At 39.6% G+C, this 19,268-nt stretch overlaps 4 protein-coding genes across 4 annotated transcripts; 2 read left to right on the forward strand and 2 right to left on the reverse strand.

The window, feature by feature from the left end:
• Positions 1-131: 131 nt before the first annotated feature.
• LOC107193122 lies at positions 132-2,066 on the forward strand. The gene is made up of 3 exons (XM_015582524.1): positions 132-924; positions 979-1,580; positions 1,656-2,066. Exons 1-3 carry the CDS (start codon positions 622-624, stop codon positions 2,017-2,019), a joined length of 1,269 nt encoding a protein of 422 aa, XP_015438010.1. The 5' UTR covers positions 132-621; the 3' UTR covers positions 2,020-2,066.
• Positions 2,067-2,378: 312 nt separating this feature from the next.
• On the reverse strand, positions 2,379-6,510 carry LOC107192582 (ubiquinone biosynthesis protein COQ9, mitochondrial). The gene is made up of 5 exons (XM_015581881.1): positions 6,365-6,510; positions 3,960-4,151; positions 3,270-3,613; positions 2,967-3,194; positions 2,379-2,881 (listed from the first exon to the last, which is right to left on the reverse strand). Exons 1-5 carry the CDS (start codon positions 6,444-6,446, stop codon positions 2,846-2,848), a joined length of 882 nt encoding a protein of 293 aa, XP_015437367.1. The 5' UTR covers positions 6,447-6,510; the 3' UTR covers positions 2,379-2,845.
• A 275-nt stretch (positions 6,511-6,785) lies between these two features.
• LOC107193139 (nuclear transcription factor Y subunit B-4) lies at positions 6,786-9,357 on the forward strand. Its single transcript, XM_015582542.1, has 2 exons — positions 6,786-6,999; positions 8,506-9,357. The coding sequence occupies exons 1-2, from the start codon at positions 6,885-6,887 to the stop codon at positions 9,051-9,053; spliced, it is 663 nt and encodes a 220-aa protein (XP_015438028.1). The 5' UTR covers positions 6,786-6,884; the 3' UTR covers positions 9,054-9,357.
• Positions 9,358-9,402: 45 nt separating this feature from the next.
• LOC107192796 lies at positions 9,403-16,267 on the reverse strand. The gene is made up of 4 exons (XM_015582135.1): positions 15,983-16,267; positions 12,599-13,222; positions 10,586-10,735; positions 9,403-10,156 (listed from the first exon to the last, which is right to left on the reverse strand). Exons 2-4 carry the CDS (start codon positions 13,055-13,057, stop codon positions 9,641-9,643), a joined length of 1,125 nt encoding a protein of 374 aa, XP_015437621.1. The 5' UTR covers positions 13,058-13,222; positions 15,983-16,267; the 3' UTR covers positions 9,403-9,640.
• Positions 16,268-19,268: the final 3,001 nt, after the last annotated feature.

Genomic DNA, 19,268 nt, shown 5'->3' on the forward strand with positions numbered 1-19,268 from the left:
CTGACGTAACGTCTTGCAGTATTAACCATTGGTCGGCGAAATACCCCCCTCTTGCCACTGTACCGATCAGTTTGTCGGAGCACTTCTTCGCAGAGAGTTCGCTCTACGCCAGTCTACGCTCTTCAGTTTCCAACGGACAGCGCACACGGCAGGAGCAGAGGCAAATAGAGGTATGCTTGGTATCAGTACGGTGGGAATAAAGTGGTAAACGACGGTAGGTCATAGTGGGGGTACCAAGTTTACGATTCTGGCATCACTGGTTCCCATATCTTGTTTGATCTAGCATCTTTTCATACAGTGCATGTATATCCCTAGCAAGTTACCGGGCAGAACAATGTGGCAGATATAGGAATTACTAGGGACACGGTCCTAGTTACAACAGCACTATTACGAGAGGTATTGTTTACAAAAACATTGTTGCGTGCGACGTTAATTTCGGATGGACGTTCGTGAAACGGGGACCCGTGATGAAAATTCTGGAGTCCGTGAAATAAAATTGTGCCCGCGGGTTGAAGACAGAGTAAAGAATAGATGGCGTGTGAAACAATTTCTGATAAGATAGTGCAACCGTATCCTTTCCCCGATTTGGAACCAGTTTGAAAGGTCGCACGACATTTGAATATGATTAGTCAGACGTCGGAGGAACTGATCGTTGCCGCCCCTCCTGGTGTAGAGAAAACATCGAAGCAGGACTTGAGACCGCGGAAATTGTCAGGAAGAACATTCGATTTTCTTCGGAGACGTAATTCACGACGGGAGACTACGCCGAGAAAAAAAGTTGAAAGGGAGGATGTCGTAGACGTTCGAATCGTTGAGTGCAATGTTAACAATGCTGTCCCAACGAAGATGTCGTTCAATTTTTTCAAAAACATCAAGAAGCACATGCAATTCAAGAAGCTGACAGCATGGAAATTCAAGCGAAAAGTAAGTATGCAAAGAATGTCAGTGGTGCTTTGCATCTAAGAGACATTTTTACAGGAGAATGAGATTCACGTACCAAGTTCAGAGGACAAGATCAACTGTAATTCGTTAATGTTCTGCAGTGACAACCCTGTTCTTTCCACAGAGGAAAATAATCTGTCTGAAAATGAACCAGAAGGTATCGTTGAACCTTCTGACAATCAGAACAATGATGAAACTGCAACTAGCAACAATTCATCTTTTCACACCCAAGAAGCTTTTGAAAGCCTGCATGAAACCCTAGACAACTATTCTGACACCGATACAGAACTAAGTTTATTTAACGCACAGGATATTGATGAGCTTCGAGCAAACAATAAATGTGAAAATATTGTTAATCCTTTGCGGTCTTGCTCTAGTAACCAGGAACAGCAATCAGGATACAATCTTGTGATAAGAAGCAGAATAAGAGAACATCAAATTGCAAATTTTCTGGGAAATGTAAATATCAATGAAACAATAAGCAATGACAACAAAGTGAAAGCAAATCTAACAATGGAGCTGCTTAAATTAAGCAATTACGGATGGTATTGGGGGCCTATATCAGGTACAGAAGCTGATGCTAAGCTAATCTCTGAACCTGATGGTGCTTTCTTAGTCAGGGACTCTTCAGATGACAGGTTTGTTTTTTAATTACATTGATAGTGTGTTTGACTATAACATAAATAACATTATGAATGTTGTTTCTCATATAGACATGTCCTGACACTTAGTTTTAAATCATCTGGTAAATTGCTCCATACTCGTATGGAACATAGCGGTGGTTTATTTTCTCTCTGCAACCAAAGTGAAAGCGAAGGATTCAGCTCGGTAGCCGATTTAATTGACTATTCGATGAATTTTAGCCAGTCAGCTGTAATTTGTTATTCACGACCTAAGTATCCCGGTCATCCGTCTTTTCCAGTTAGACTAACGAAACCAGTAAGCAGATTTACCCAAGTACGGAGTTTGCAATACCTTTGCCGTTTTGTTATACGTCAGAATACTAGATTGGATAATATTCATAAATTGCCTTTACCAAACACCATCAAAGGGTACATAGAGGAAGCTCATTATTAATATGAAATGTAAAAGTCATCTTTTACGAAAACTCGTATATCAATGCAAAACGTACTATAAAATTAGTCATACAAATTTAAAAGTTTCTCAACTTTTATATTAACACTTTACGAGAAAGATTTCATTTTTGAAAGCAGCTTGGAGCAGTTTTTTTTTTTTAGAAAGACTGAAATGCTCGTTAGATCTAAGAGATGTTTTCATTTTTATAAAAATTGATATTATATCAGAATTATTGATATTGATAATGAGGCTCGTACAAATGTAACATAGATATTCTTACAGTTTCGCATGAATTATTTCATTGTAAAATACGTTACATATTTGGAACGTAACATTAACTTGTGAGGTACTTGGCTGTGTGTATATTTTTTATTATAACATAGTCTCCTGCTCAATTGAATATTAAGGATGAAAATTGATCTCGTGTCTCTATAGAGGGATCAAACAATTTTATATAAAGACGAAACGTATGTTGCCTTAATTAATCGCACAATTATGCAGGGTAATTGTTAAATACTGTTAAATTTATTTCTAACCATTTTTAACTTTATATCTCGCATGAAAATAGCTCAGATTTATTAAATTTGACATCAAATATGTACAGACCTTGTTAAAACACATACTGCTAAAATAAATTAGCCATGACTGTTAATTCAACATAAAACCGTGTGTCTAGTCTTGAACATTATTGTGTTGATATAAAACGAAGGTACATGCACGTGACTCCTTAAATGTATTTTTTACTTGCTGTGAATACATTCAGAAACAATACTATAATTAATTTTTCTCTAAAAATAATTTATTCTTTTTCTATCATTAAATTGGTTTATCTATTCCAATTCAGTCCAAGTATATTACGTGCCTGAGAAATAAAAGAAAACATTAAATGGAAGGACATTATTATACTACGAAAATATGAAATTTCAATGCTTAGCTTATTAACTTACCGTAACAAAAGCGGCATTAGCTGTTTCAGTGGCACGATTGAGAGCTTGTTCTGGTAGAGCCATGTCAGAAGTTGTTGTAAGGATAGAATGAATTTGAGTCGCATCTTTTATTCGCCTTTCCAAGAAGCTCCAAGTGTGTATATGATCTTCGCTGTTGTCTTGTAACATGTACAGCTCCGTGGTCTTATAAATACCTGCTAGTACTATTCTTCTGGTATACCAGTTAATCTAATCAAGGAGGTTTTTCTATAAGTTATGTTACGTATAAACTATGAAATTGTGTAAAAGAATGTATTATCTTACATCGACTGATCTATCACCGGCATAATAACAAATGTCGTCCACTAATGTGAGCAAATTAGCCAGGGACATTGGTACATTAGGAGGAAGCGTCATAAGAGCTAAAGCTTGTGGCCAAGTTTTCTTGTACGGGATCACCATTCTAAGCCTTGTCTCCACAGCATCTCGTACTTGAAATTCCAATGTCTTTTTCTCTTTGGTAGGACCATCTTGAGCAGCAAGCGCTTGTTCCTTAAGGATTTTGTTCAATTCACTGTTACACGTCAGGTAAAAATACTGAACCAAGTCTGCTCCTCGATTGGGAAACAGTCCATGAATCACACCAGGATATCCAATAGACTCGGCACCTTTTGGTATAAAACTTTTCATGAAGTATACTTATTAACCGAATTAGGGGTCGAGAGTATAAAATCAATAATGATACTACAACGAATATGTTACTCGTGTATTATATGTCCTTCATTTCTTTGGAATAGGGGCGTGTCAGCCGAAAATCATGTTTCGAGATATTCAAAGTGAACATTTTTTTCGTTTATAGAGCTGCGTATATATACTTGATACTATATAAACTTCGTTTTTAATACAGAATACAGTAACCCGAGAAGAAACAATTATTTTGCTTTTAGTAAAAAATAAGAGCTCCCTCAATTGCTTTTTACTCATCTACTTAACTGAAAAATTATTACAATTTACCAGCACTGATGGCTTGCTGGCTCCAGCCCAGGTCATGCACAAACTTTAAAGATGCACTAAGAATCTTTGATTTGATATTTTTCTCATAATCCTCGTCGCTATCCTTACTCTGGTCCTGACTCGACTGCTGTGTGGTAGTATTTTTAGTTTGTTCTGCGAGCAGTATCCTACATGTCCATAAACTTCTAAAACCTATTAAAACCAAAGCTCAATTTAAAACATATTCTTTGTTCCTTCGGAAAATAATTCAAAATATCTATTGATCATGATCATTACTACTGTTATATAAGTAACAAGTTCGGGGCGTAAAAAAAAAAAGTAAAATAAAATATGAATGAGAAATTATTTTATTCAACAATTAATGTACATTTTATAAAAATATAAAATTGTTATTTTAAAATTACAGCATCATCGTTATTTTCTCTAACAGAACACTCCGTAATACATTCGTTGACCCTAATCAAAACGTTTTCCATTACATCAAGACCATTTACCGCCTTATGGCAAAATGATATTTTTTCTAAAACTGGCATTGGTGGTAAGATCTCACCACCCACGGTCAATGTTATATCAGCATCACTTTTTTCCAGTTCTATGTTATTTATTTTCATAGTTTTCCGTTGTTCCTCTAAATCCTTTATTTTCACTTTCCAATGTGTTCTGCACAAATTTATTCCTTTCCTTAATGGTGTCAGGAAATCATTTTTCAGTTTATTTTTACAATTCCAAATTCCAGTTTGGTTGTGCTGGTCTCGGAGAAATAGAAACCTCAAAAGATTCAGGCTGGTAATTATTTCATCGGATATTTCCACCAGATCAGATTCACTTCCGTGAGGCAATTTGCATGCTAATTTCAATAATGATTCAAGATTTTTACCAAGAAAATAAGGTGTAGGAGGTGTTGTTTGAAGACACTTGATGACAGAATCTTTGAGTATACCAGTGGTCAAACTAAGCAAACCAGAATGTTCACAGGTTTGGTACAAATGTGTAACAACATGGTACCTAGCTTGCATATCGAACATTTCGAGATATTCTCGAAACAGTTCCAAAGCTTTTCTGCGTTCTTTATTGCTATCACAATAAATCATCACTCTCATGAGTACATCAAGTAATTCCGAATACATAAACACCTCCAACGATTCTAGTGTCAGGAAATGCCTTGTCAATCTGTTTAAAAGATGACTCATAAGATTTAATCCTTTTCTAGTAGTAACAATTTCCTTTTCTTGAAGCAGCTTTACAATAAGATATGTACATGCTTCGAAAATGTATTGCCAATTATATACCTGTGGTACTGTCTCCCACAAATGCAATTTTGTTACAATGTAAAAATATAAATTAGCGTATGCTAAGTCTGGTACATTTTCATTTAACTCAAAGAGTATCACCTTAATGTTACAAGTTTCTTTATCTATATGTTTTTTTTCTATACACTTACTTTTACTTCGGTTGCTTACAATATTTATACACCAAAACAGATCTCCTGTAATACGACTTATAAGAGATATAATTTTTTCTGGTAAAGGCTTATCCGACTGTGATTCTAATACATGATCCTGTAGATGACACAGTGGTTCGCCCATTAAAAAAATGAGGAGACTTAAAAGATAATACCGTAATTCAGCAGAATTTTGTGTATTCTCCGTCTCTAATGATACTTCTTGTACCAAGGGGTCAAGAAACAATATAATCGCATTGTACACACTTACAGTTTTATTCATTTCAATTGTACTCTCCTCGGATTCTTTTACACTTATTGCCAAATCCCCAATGTAAAATCTTAGAGTACTGATGCTCCATTTTATTTCTTCAGATTTATCTGCCATTTTAGAAATACTCCTACCGACTAGTCTTAGAATTATAGAAAACTTTATATCACTGATGGTATCTAATTCTTCTAAGAATCGTAATATAGTCTCCGAAGGATCCACTTTTTCTACAATTGCATTTAATATTTTTGTGCAGTAGTGGATAGCTTCTTCATTATGTTCTACATTGTCACTTTCAATATAAGACGATACACGTTGTATAATTACCCTTGAAGTTTCTTTAATAATACAATCATTAATGCCGCCTTCAAAAAGATCCGAAGCTTCTTTGAATTTGTTTTCTGCCATGTAGTCAGTCACTTTACGTGTGAAATTTAACGCCGCATTCTGACCTTTTTCAACCGACATTTTCAAATCTAATAGTTTATAGTTTATACGATCACAGTTGGAGACGTATCTAATGAAATAATTGCGTAAACAAATGCAACCATTTTATGTGCCGTATGGCCCGTAACAGTTTTTATTGTGGTTTCGATAATTTATTTGGAAAATTCTAAGAAGAGAAACACCAAGAGCGCAGTTGATGCACGTTATGAATTGTGATTGGTATATCAATAAAGAAAGCTCGCTTACCGTTCACTGAAAGACCCTTCCGCATTAATAAAATACTAGACATAGCCATATCAATCGGTTTAAATAAATACTTGTCGCGCATATATGCGCACACAATGAAACCGTGATTATTCTATTCCACTTGTAAGATTTCGCTTGTGAGAACATACTTTGTGGACCGTGCTTTAATTACTCACCGAATTACATATAGACGTGCCTTAAAATATTCATTCGTTCACCGTCGGTATTTGTCTAGCTCATTCTGACCATTCGTAGGTCAATAATTGAGGTGGCAGCTTTATTATCTCGTGATATTTATTGGTTGATTCATCTGGATTCATCGGTGTATCTTCCCTGTGAGGGCACTAGTTGTATCGTCGAGGTTTCAATTTAAATTCCCAGTGTTATTATCTACAGACAGACCTGTTTATGCCGAAAAATATCATGAAGCATCGCAAAGCATCGTGAAAACAAAGCTACGAACAGGTTAAGAGAATTTTTAAGTGTTCAGGTTGTCTATTTCGTGTGATCCACGCTGGAAATGGAAAATAGCGGTGAAAGTGGCGATGACGGTGGACCATTGGGCCCGACTGCATTCCTTAGTGGAAGCGGGGTTTCCGCGTCTTATATTGGGGTTCAATCAGACGACATGGAAGGTAGGTTAATGTTTGGATTTTTGTTTATTTTCAGTACAATTACGCACATTTTACTCGTTATATAACATTTAAAATGTCATCGTATTAGAATGTTACTTTTGTCGAAGTAAAATTCGATTTTTTAATGGGAAGAGAACATTATATGTTTATAAAAATTGACAGTTTTCAATGTCAGCATTATATCATGCAGATAAGAAGAACTAATTGATGGAGTTTAACACGTTCGTTACCGTCATTCTGTTTGCAAATCATTCATCACAGATTACTCCAGATTTTCACAATTCTATTCAGTAGAATATATTTCTTTTTAATCGGACATTAAAAATATAAGGAAAAATGGATAAGTAGTACAAAAACTTGTGTCTTTGTTGTGCTCCTAACCAATAAAGTGTACAGACTTCATACAGTTTCTTAAATGTAAATTGTAAAATTATAACTTACATGAAGAAATCGCAGCATTGCTTACATGTAATGCTGGTAGCAAACTTTGTGATCATTAGACTATGCATATAAATATTTTATGCAAATCTTTTAAAACTATTTATTAAAAACCATGATTGAATGAAAATATATATTAACAATTCTATAATTGCAAATAAAATACAAATTTCTTTCATGTTTATTAAGTTTTCAGTTTCATTGTGTTTTACATATTTGTACATAGCATAAGAGCATGATATCTTCCGAGTGTTACAAGTTACGTAATAAAAGAACATTTTGTAATAATAAATTATAATTTATCCTTATATTGACAGAAAATGTTAAGTTTTATAAATAATCTACTTAAGAATTTTCATCATGGTATTTTTGTTTTATTACGTACAATTTATTTTCATTTTCTTTAGTTTATTTTTACTTACCTTGTGATCTGCAGCACCTTTAGGGATAATGATATAGTGAGTGAGTAAACCCAATGGGGCCATAAATAGAAACTTCTACTAGCAACCAGAACAATATTTGGTGTTTTAAAAATTTTGAAAATTCGTCTTAAAAGACATGCAATTTCTAAGAGGAACATTGCACATAACACTGGTAAAGGTATCAGCTCTTCGTTCAATGTTCTTTATCACTTGTTCCGAACCTCTCTTCACATCCTACTGGGTTTACAACTTTGTACTATTCTCTCTTCAACTATATTTACTAGTACAAATTGTAGTAACGAAAGTAGAAAAAAGAAAACTGTGTATCACAACACGTACAGTGCACTCTAACTATATTGCCATGGTCGGTGCTGTAGGGGAGTAAAATGGCAATGAGTTCAAACCCCCCTCCATACTAAGTTCAATCGTCATAGCCTCGGTGTCAGCGCCTGCGCATAAGCTGAATCGTGCTAGTACGCCGGCGTACGCAACGTGGTGGGAGAGCAAAGCAATATGTTGAGTGGCAATATAATAGAGTCCACTGTACCGTAACAGTACCTACGATGTAAAACTATAAAGTAAAAGGGTTAAACAGTACAATAGTTTTATGGAGGATAGACGAAATTTAATCAGTACGTTTGTTTAGACGATCCTGAAAATACTGACGACTCGAATCACGGAGCTAGCGATCCGTTACAAGGAGCTGGAGGCCCTGGCGGTGGGGGTCCGCTTCGTGAACAAGATCGGTTTCTTCCTATAGCGAACGTGGCGAAAATTATGAAACGTGCCATACCGGAAGCAGGAAAGATAGCCAAAGACGCACGGGAATGTGTTCAAGAATGTGTATCCGAGTTCATATCGTTCATCACGTCCGAGGCGAGCGATCGGTGTCATATGGAGAAACGCAAAACAATTAACGGCGAGGACATTCTGTTCGCTATGACAACACTTGGTTTCGATAACTACGTGGAACCATTGAAAGTGTATCTGCAAAAGTACAGAGAAGCCACGAAGGGCGATAATCCGCCGGGCACCGGTGGGACACCTGGAAACGGAAAGGTCGAACCTCCGGGAACTATATACGAGGATCAGCTGTTCGCGATCGCTGCGACTGCGGCGAGTGCCACACCGCCGGACACATCTGTTATATACAGTTACACGTCCACCGATCAAATGCAGTTCCAGCTTTCCTGATCGGTGCCGGTTAAAGTGATGCTACTATAAATTATTCTACGTGAAACCGTGATTTCATGGAAACAGCTACTTTTTTGACTGTCGTGTATATCTTCTACGCGCGTGATTGCGTTTATTTAAAAAAAGAAAGACTGTGTAAAATCAGATTCGACAGCGAGCTGATCCTGTGTATCGTGAGAACGGAAATACGAGGAGCGTTTCGAGATCTCAGTGAGGAGGGTGGAATTAAAATTTAGATAATCCTTGTAAAGAGAAGAAGTAAGAAAAAAAAAAACGAAAACTGAACATGGAAGGAAATAAACGAGGAGGCAGTCGAAGGCTCATTGATAATTACTTGTTTACTTTTTCAAACACGGTAGGGGTAGAAAAATGTAGCCGATTGTTTATTTCTCTATTATTTTCAAGCGCTAAAATTCGCATTTAACTAGAGTTAGGCTGTGTGATGGTTTGTTTTTTTTTTCGTTATTTTTTTCCTTGCGAGAACGGTTCAGGCCGAATGGAGATTAGATAATTCTATTTATTGGACAAGAACCGGCAGTTAATCGGCGTATTGATTCTCGTAGAAAACGTTCGTAATGGTGTCTTCTTCACTCTGGTAGTTGGGCGGGTGAGAGTAACAGCTCGTGTGCTTTTGTTGACGATGATCCTGGACCACTTGAACACGCGGCCGATTGTTGTTGTTGTGGCTGTTGTGGTTGTTGCTGTTGCGTTGGCGACAATAGTGAGGCGGTAGGCAATGTTCCAGCTGGACGTGCTTCTGGTTTCCCCACTTTATCCTTCTTGTCGGAAGCGACATTGCAAAGCTGCCAACGGCATTGACCGCAATGACATAAACAGAGGCAGAGCAGCACCCGAAATAGGCAACACAGTAAACCGGCGCACAGTAGCGAAGGACCCACCAGCCTCAATTCCGGACTGAGGAATCCTTTCTCTCCAGTGCCGACAAACGAGATAACCAATCCGAGCGCTGTGGTTCCGAGCCCCGCGTAAAGCACGGTATTCACTGCCGCGCTAACCTCTCCTCGACGACGGTTCGCGTTACTGCTACCATCCTCTTCGTCGTCTTCTCCGCTGCTCTCATAGCAATAACTCGCGTCTCTTATCTGGGAAAAGATAACAGTAGACTATCCGGCCACGTTCATACGGAACAAAGAAATATATTTGTTAGTGTTATAACAGAGGTATAGGAGTAGACATTTCATTCAATGTATTTTTCTCAGCCTATTTTTTTTGAGACGACGTCGCCCCATTTCTATTTTAGTGTCACACAAGCTTTTTAAGGTGTCGGTACTACAGTTTAGGTGGGCCACCAACTCTCGTAAGATGAAATGTCTACTCCTATACGTCGTCGGTGGTGTTATAGATTTAACAGAGCATTCAGGAATGACTGTTTAGTCGTGACAGGTAATTTAGGAAATTCGTAATCTTTTTACCGTTGTATGTCACTTATACAATCAATAGATTCGTAGTTTCATGATTTTCCTTTCGGGCTTGTTTTTCATTTCAATTGTGACTATTAACCGGCTATTTACCCTGTTCCGTTTCATCCATCGTCGATGAGCCTCGCACTGTTTTGTCTTGTAGCCATCCCCCCGGCATCCGTGGGGTGACATAGGGGACAAAGGAAGGGGTGAGGGTCTGCTGCATCCTTGCCATGCTGCTTTACCGGGTCCTCCACCGCACTGAAATTATTTCTCATTGAGGTATTATTTTTTAAACTTACAACAACTCTAAATTATAGTTTATTCAATGTACTATCAAGGACTTTATAATAGTGCACGCATTAACTAATAAATATTTTAGTCAATCTATAGATTAATTGACGAACTGTCACATGTTTGCATTTACGTCTGGCGTAAATATTGTCTGAACTATTACGGAAAATATAAATAAATAACAGAAGAATATTAACGAAGAATTACAATACGATCGCGTGATTTGCATCTTTCTCTATCATTTCTAATCATTTTCTGTAATCTTTTTAACTACAATTGTTATCCCTTTAATTAATCTCTCTTAATTACTTCCTCGTTACTCAGCACATAAATGATAATGTAAGAAAACATGCATGCATGTACTAAGTAAGACACAGAAAAAAATTGGTAGGTACACGTATAACCAATTCAAAACATGTATAAACGTTTATACGTACATGTATCGTAGAATTTCTTTACATAAGCACACTGTACTTATTGCAGTCTGATCGACATTAAAGACTTCATCGAACAGAATTTTTCGATAGTCGTGAATCTTTGACCATAGAGTACTGTGTAATGAATTGTGATAGAATTTATTCGAAAATTTACCGTTCAGAAATTTTCTTCGAGGAAATTAGATTAAATTACACTTTGAGATGAAACATCGCACGATTTATAGTGTTTTCTCTAATTTATTCCTAATTACCGATTTAAAAACATTTTATACATGAATATACATACAATATATTAAAAAAAAAAAAACGCTAATATATTTCACCATAAGACAAAAGTAAAAACGGACAAACACCAAGAATACACTACATTATGAATTTCTTTCTTTCTTTTTTAAACAGAGGTACATATGGGTGATGCAAAGGTAGAATCAGCTAGGGAAGAATAACAATTACCCACGGATGTCAATAGCTTATCGTCGATGATACAGGACGTCGGAATGATTTTGATACTTACCCCGTAAACATAAGATCGTGGGGGATATCGTGGAAGCGGCGGAATAAGTCTGGTGGCGAAGTTGGAGGGTAATTCTCTAAAGTTCACCACCTTACCCCCCCGTAACCGTTGCTTCTCCCTTCTAATTAATAAAGCAGCCTGCATTCCGCTCATTCATTTGCCTGTTTTATCGATCGTTAAGATCCCGACCGTCCTCCTCCTCCTCCTTCTCCTTTCTCCACTTCCTTTTACACACGGTACAACTTAAACTTTCTGTTCCCCTTCTCTGACCCGAAACGAAAAAAAAAAAAAAAGAAATAAGAAATGTTAAAAATCACACGAGTTCCTCCTCTCAATGATCTTCCAATCCGGCTCGGTACCGGTCACCACAACTTACTCCTAACATTGCACTGTCTGCGTTTGGCATTTGGTCGATGGTTGGATAGTTTACGTACAGCTGGTTTGGAACCGATGGATGGATCAACTAAAAATTACAATGTTACGGGATATAACCACCTGACGAGACCCCATCCGGTTGGGAGGGTTCCGGTCTCGTCGAGGATATGTTATACCGCAGGGGGTTTACATACGCCACCAGACAGCCAAATCGATGGTGTGTTTTCCTAATGTGTAATAATTAAAGTGGTGTGTGTTTGTGCCAGCAAAGAGAGTGGTGCAAAGTGCAACGAGGATCATCAAGATACTTATTACAAAAGGACTGTGATAGAGAGTATATGAGAAAAGTGGGGGGGGGGGATTACCTATAGCAAAGAGCGACTAACACGTGTGATAGAGAAAGAAGTGATAGAACAGAGAACTAAGAGAGAACGTATGTTAAGAAATTCGTGACTAAATTTATTCTAGAGCAAATTATGTTACCGACCGGAACAATCTACCCACCTGTAGTTCCGACGAAGATGGCGATACTCGGAGATCGAGGATCGATGGTGGCGGGAATGGGAAATTATTGTTGGATTTCGTGGCGCATGTGACCGAGCTAGGTGATTCGAGGGACAACGGCGGTGGCGATATTGGGAATTGGATCGGTGATACAGGTGCGATCTGCTGGTGGGACTTCTCGACATGACGCCGTCGTTCGACGCTCTGATGGTGGTATGCAGATGACGGTGGTTGTTGTGACGACGGTGGTGGCTGTGGCGTGGAAGATGGCGGAACAACGTGCGGACGCGCGAACTTGTTCGAGTGGTATTGGTGGTGGTGGTAATGGTGCTGTGACGATGCTGGAACAGCCGGCTTCAGACGTGACGGGATCGTACCCTCGGCGACGCGTTTGTTCAGCTGCAATCGTTTCTGCTTCCTCCTGTTCGCTATACTGGCGCCACCCGCAGCTGCGTACATCGCTCCGTGCACCGATTATACACGCGCGCGCTCTCTCTCTTTCTCTCTCTCTCTCTTCCCGGTTTAACGCCTTCGGGAGCAGGCGTTCTCTCTCTGTTACGAGTTTACCGCCCTTCGCATGGTCTTCCTGTCTCTGTTTTTTTGGTTCTCTCTCTCTCTCTCTCTCTGTAAAGGCAAGAAATGTGACGGGAATCCGCCTGCTATTGGCGGCCGTCATACTATTCTAACGACTAAGTACTCTAAAGCGTGAAGCAACGTGGAAAGCATTTTTTTATTTACAGCGTTGTTTACATGTATGCGTAACACCAGGTAGCAGGTAATAAGGTCGCGATAAGGCGTACACCGACGAGCAAATTCAGATTCCATTAGGGGAAAAGTGGCGTAGGAGAAGGGCTTCCTACCACTTGGTACATTTAATTAAAGTACTAAAATAAATGTTAAATCGAATTTTAATTGGGCATAAATTTCAGTAATTCCCAATACCAAGTTGTAGGAGGCCCTTCTCCTACGCCACTTTTTCCTCTAGCGGAAGCAGAGTTAGCTTGCGAGGGTACAAGGTCACACTACTTTTTGTTAAATATTACTTTCACCAGTAACTCGAATATCTTGTATTTGATGTTTTTATATTTATTTAACCCCTTAACGCACGGTTTTTTGTTGCGACTTAATATCCCTTGCCCAAATTCGAACTTGGGCTCACGGGTTAAGAGGTTAGTTATCGTTTAACGTGTATCTTTCTAACAAGTGAAAGTATTATTATACAACGGGATTTACAATGAATCTGAAAGGTTTAATTTAGCGATATATCGTTCCCTCTGTTAAGAAGAAGAAGCAAAGTACCAACGACTACCGTCACATTCGTGTCTAATTATTGAAGAGAAGCACCTACGATCATTATAGATGCGCTAATGTTGTGCGCAGAAATAGGAAGTACAGAATGAAATAGTTTGTGAAGCTGATGTAACCCGAACAAAAATTGTTTCCTGTTCCCTTTTTATTCGAAGAATTGAAAAAAAAAGCAGAACAGGAAAATGAAAAATATTGTTCGATATTAATAACCGATTGTTTAACATTTAAACAACAGTACTTATATACCTTACGTTCACTGATCACGACTTTTGTCATGTATGATCGTCTAAGTAAACTTTTTAATTCCTTTATCTCGAAGTTTTTTTTCAAGGAGTATCGTTACGAAGAGATCTCTGCATCGACATCTCTCTGGTTTGTTCCCTAACCGACAATAGGTCAAGTGATCCCGACACGAATGTAACAAATCGAAAAACCCTCTTCTCGCTTCCCTCTCTTCATCTTTTCCTGCGACACGATCCAGTTATCCCTTCCTACTCCGCCGTCCCGTCATTTTCTTTTCTCCCCCCTCCGCCCCTCCAACAATTTCTCTTCCCCCCACTGTACTTCATCACGTTCGTTTCCCGTAACCTTCCGCTATCTATCTCTGTCCCTTTCGAACCTTCCCCCCACCCGTATCGTTCGATCCTTTATTCTCATCCTAGGACCTACTCCGTAATACTTCGTCGTGTGTGGTCAGTGCTTAAATAAGTGACGCGCACAAAACAGGGGGGGCGTAAATAAATCTCACTTGCAAAACACCGCAGTAATCGCGTAAATCGTGGTAATTAATACGAATGTATTAATTGTTTTTGTACATCCTCGACTCGACATTAAACAAAGGGATCACAGTTAAGGAAACTAAAGAATTCACGCAAAGAAGCAAGCGGATAGCGGCAGTCACCGTGTATATATATATATACGATCGTGGGCAGTAAAACATACAGTGGCAGAAAAACGTGTTCGTACAGTTCGGTTTCACATTATTGTTACTTGACAAACAATTCGTTGCATTTGTAATCGCACTTAATCCACGAAATTCACATTTCCATGGAACAGTCTGCTCTTGACAATTTGAAACTTGGTGTCACAGCCGATAATGGACATGTATGCAAGAATCGAAAACAAGTGTCACAACGATATTTTATGCTATTTACACTGTCTTCTCCCACCGTATATAAGCGACGGACGAGAACGCGGATAAAGTTTTGCGAATTGAATACAGCGTGAAGAACGTGTTACGGGGACGGATACAAGGCTCGCCGAGAGCTGTAATCTCGGGTAACGAAGTTCGGTAAACAGCTAATAGTGTTTAGTAAATTTGTAGGTGTAACCTCCGTCTGAACGGCAACACCGTAACGAGCGGCTAGGAATTCTTTGGATCTGACCCAGAACGCTATCAAATGCAACATACAGGTCAAGTCTATCTATATATCTTGACCAACGAGAATATTATTCGTTCATGCAATGGTTCCGTGCGTGCACGAAGTTCGAAACTAAAAGGGGGAGGGGAGGGGAGTGGGATGGTACACAAAGCCAAGTAACGTAAAGTCTTAGAAAGAAAACAAGAACTGATGCGACTCACGATGGACACGACACTATAGACAATCTACTCGAGGATAACCTAAAAAGAAAGGATAAATGAAGCGCGAAAAGAAAAGTAAAAGGCTGGCTGGTGGCCGGCGGGCACGTCACATTTATTTTTTTCCCCTTCTTTCTCGTTATTCTTTTTTCTCTGTCTTTGTTCACGCTGGAAGAACGCGGCGCGTTGTCAGAGCGATTTCTTTTTACAGTATAACCGGGAACCCAACGACGACGAAACAATGAAGGCTACACACTTCGTTCTTTCTCTCACTCTCTCTCTCTCTCTCTCGCTTTCTCTCTCTCTCTCTCTCTCTCTCTCCCTCCCTTTCAACACAACACATACGATCCTTATTTTCCCTTTTTCTCCCTCTTTCATTTCGCATCGCTAGCAACTGCTGCAGCAACGTCGGGCGGCGATTCGACGGCGCGGCGGCAGCGACAGCAATAGCAAAGCAGGCATCAAATCAGCCAGCAACACCAAAAGTCTGCGCGTACCAACGACTCGGGGGATAACCACCACTGCACCACCGTGTTCGACCTGCCTCTCTCAATCTCCTCGGTTTCTCTCAACACTACATGGACGACATTTTTTTTCCTCCCCGTGTGTGTGGTTCCGTTGTCCCACCGTTTCCACTTTTTTCTTTTCTTTTATCGTCCCTTTAACGCACACTACTGTTTTCTCTGTTCTCCTTTCTCTCCCAGTTTCCTTCGTCTGTCGCGCACGCACGACTAGATCTCCGCGCTCTGTGGCGGCGAGAGGAACAGTTTCCACCGTGTCCCGTCGCGTCGTGCAGGGATGACACACGCACACACACGCGAATAACACCGGAGAGAGGACACACGCGCGCACGCACACACGAGGCTGGCCTGACGACGAAGGGGGAGGGGCCAGGAGGAGGGGTCGGGGCGGTAGGGGGCCGCGCGCACCAAGAGGAAACGCGAGGCCACGAATCCAGGACACGATATATTGTCCCCCGGTGTTGTTACACACACGCCGCGCGTATCACTCGTCGCACCGAGCGATTAACGCAGCCTCCATCGTTATCCCTGTGCTTCGTGGACGCGCCCGTTTCGTCCGTGCAACCACACCGACTGAGCACACCGCACGACCGAACCGCGCGCGCGGTTACCTCTGCCCTACAGCTCGCGACAGCTATACCCCCCCAACCCTGTTGCCCTCGCACGCGCGCTACGCCGCTCGATTACGAGTAGTATCCACAGTGGTTGGCAAAAGCGAGCGTACGTGTGTATACGTTCTCACACACAGATATTCTCGCGCGAACGCGATAGATTACGGGCGTACACGGGTTATAGGCTGTTTGGATAGGGATGTATAGAGAACTTGTAAAATTAGCCCCCTGCGAATCGACACCTATTGATGCGATGTAATACTTGAGCAGGACTCGTGCTGGGGCCCCAGATGAAGTTTACTAATAAATTTGTACGGATTTGTTTAATTCTGATAATTTTTTGTTCTTGTCGTTGTATTATAATTGTTATTCTAGATTTTGCTAGTTTTAGCCGATTTATGTAATATATTTTCCATACCCTAGCCGCTAGATACGAGCCCACGCTTATTTCGTCCTCCTATGGACAGTAACAATCTAGGTTATTCATCTGTCCTACTTGAAAACAGCCCCCCTGTACTAACTTGTCTGACATATTAGCCACTACTACTACTTGACAAGGGGCCCCTTCTTATAGGCAACCGTTGTCTGACCAGTCACTCGTTACTACTACTTACCTAGAGGCCCCTTGATGTAGGCAACCTTTGGCTGGTGTATCAGCTACTGCTACTACTTAAAAGGAGGCCCCTTCTAATAGGCAACAGTTCCTTTCATTTGCTATTACCACTATTTGAAGCGGGCTATCATTTTCTTGTGCTTGGCAATCGATATCCGAATACAAATCCACTGGTAAACTACTTAAAAGGGGGCTACTTATCAGAATATTCGTTTCAGAGAAGTACTTTCTGATTATTTTGCATGATTATTACTTCAATACGAGGCCTTTATAATAGATCCATTACATTATACTTTGCCAATTATCTTGTTTCCGTATAATTAAAGGGGCATCTTTCAACACACAATATTCTAACCAAGATTTTTTTTACAAGTGTTTGCGTCATTGCATATATGTAGATGTGCTGACGTTCGATATTATAGTATACATATATACCTCATACTACAATCAGTCACGCACAATCGACACGTTTCGTTTCCGTACTGAACTAAATCGTAAAATCGAACCGTATCGATCAGCTTTACAGTGAAAAACAGTTACAACACAGCGGCTATAGACTCCTTTTACTCGGTGCATTTATCCCTGGACACTTTCTGCGACGAAATTAATTATCCATGACTTAGTGTCTTCGTATCCGGTTTATCGTATATATGAAACTCTTCTAATCTATTTCTGAAAATTTCAAAATCTGCCAATCTGTTCGGTGTATGTATTAGGTATACCAGAACAATATAATTTCCATCATTACTATTGACCTCTTCCCGGCCTGATGGTAATTCATGGATTCCATAATAAATTTATTATTTCCTTTTAATTCCAAAACCGATAGGACTTTCCAATAGACCCAATATCATTAAAAATCCATAAATCATCGTCAAAATTTTCAGAAAGAATTACAAATTATTTTTTCATCCCCTACGGAAGAATGATTCTTTTAAAAGTGGACCATGAACTATATCGCGCATAGAGGCTTAACAGTTTGGTGGTCAAATAGGAGACGTAAGTAGGATAATGCACTTCCGATCCGAAATGTTACATGCAACCTTCTCTGCACGTCTTTTGCTCTTATTTTATTCGTGACCCGGGGTGACATTCGATAATATTCATGAACCTTGTAAAATTACACAGCGACTGATAGACACAGGTGAAGATAACATCGAGCGTCGAACGGTCAATAATACGAAACCAAGGTTAACAGAGCCCGAAAATTCAAATCGCAGGAAATGCAAAAGTGCTCGTCATTTCGACGAATATACATCGTAGAAAGTGTCCGAATTGCGTTTCATATCCTGTTCGGGAATGGTATTGAAGGTGTACACACGTACACGATACGTATAAAATCAGACGCGGAGTGGAACCCTTTACAGATTCTAGGGCAACCCGCTTTCACACTTGCCCTCCCTCGTACCCGCGGCCAGGTTACCTCTCCCTCTCGACATCCACGAGTCGATATCCCGTGCTGCTTTTGACCTTTCACCTTTCTCCCGTCACCCTGATTCTCTAGCCAAAGGACAACCTGCCTTATCGACTAGTTACGTCCCCACACTTCGACTATGTGTATATGTATTTAGTTTTGTGTGTTTATGCTAATTTATGTAAGTCAGATGAGGGTGTTCTTCTGTATAGTAAACAACAATTATTCATGATATTGCATTATTTATTCCTCTACTTATAACCTCTACGTTTTTATTGTCCTTACTATTTTATCATTGGACATGAGAAATAGGTTACGCAGGTTTCGTAGCACAATTGATGTATATGAATAGCGCTTAACATCCAATTTTCATGGCCCAATTTTCGGAGATAATTTAACACCCAGATAGTATTTTAGTTGTAAATACCACAGACGGGATGTAGAATAGACCTAACGTGCAATGTAATTTTCTGTCATATACTTCGAGGGCTCCAAAGCCCCGTTATCATTTCAGTGTTGATACCCGACATTATCGGTAAAGTATGAATTCTGAGTAGTTAGACCACCGACGAGGTATAGGATAGACCTATCATCTTATGGGACTTCGTGTCTCATGTTCTGAAA

This window comes from Dufourea novaeangliae, unplaced genomic scaffold, assembly GCF_001272555.1.
Source record: "Dufourea novaeangliae isolate 0120121106 unplaced genomic scaffold, ASM127255v1 scaffold7, whole genome shotgun sequence".
Lineage (NCBI taxonomy): Eukaryota > Metazoa > Arthropoda > Insecta > Hymenoptera > Halictidae > Dufourea > Dufourea novaeangliae.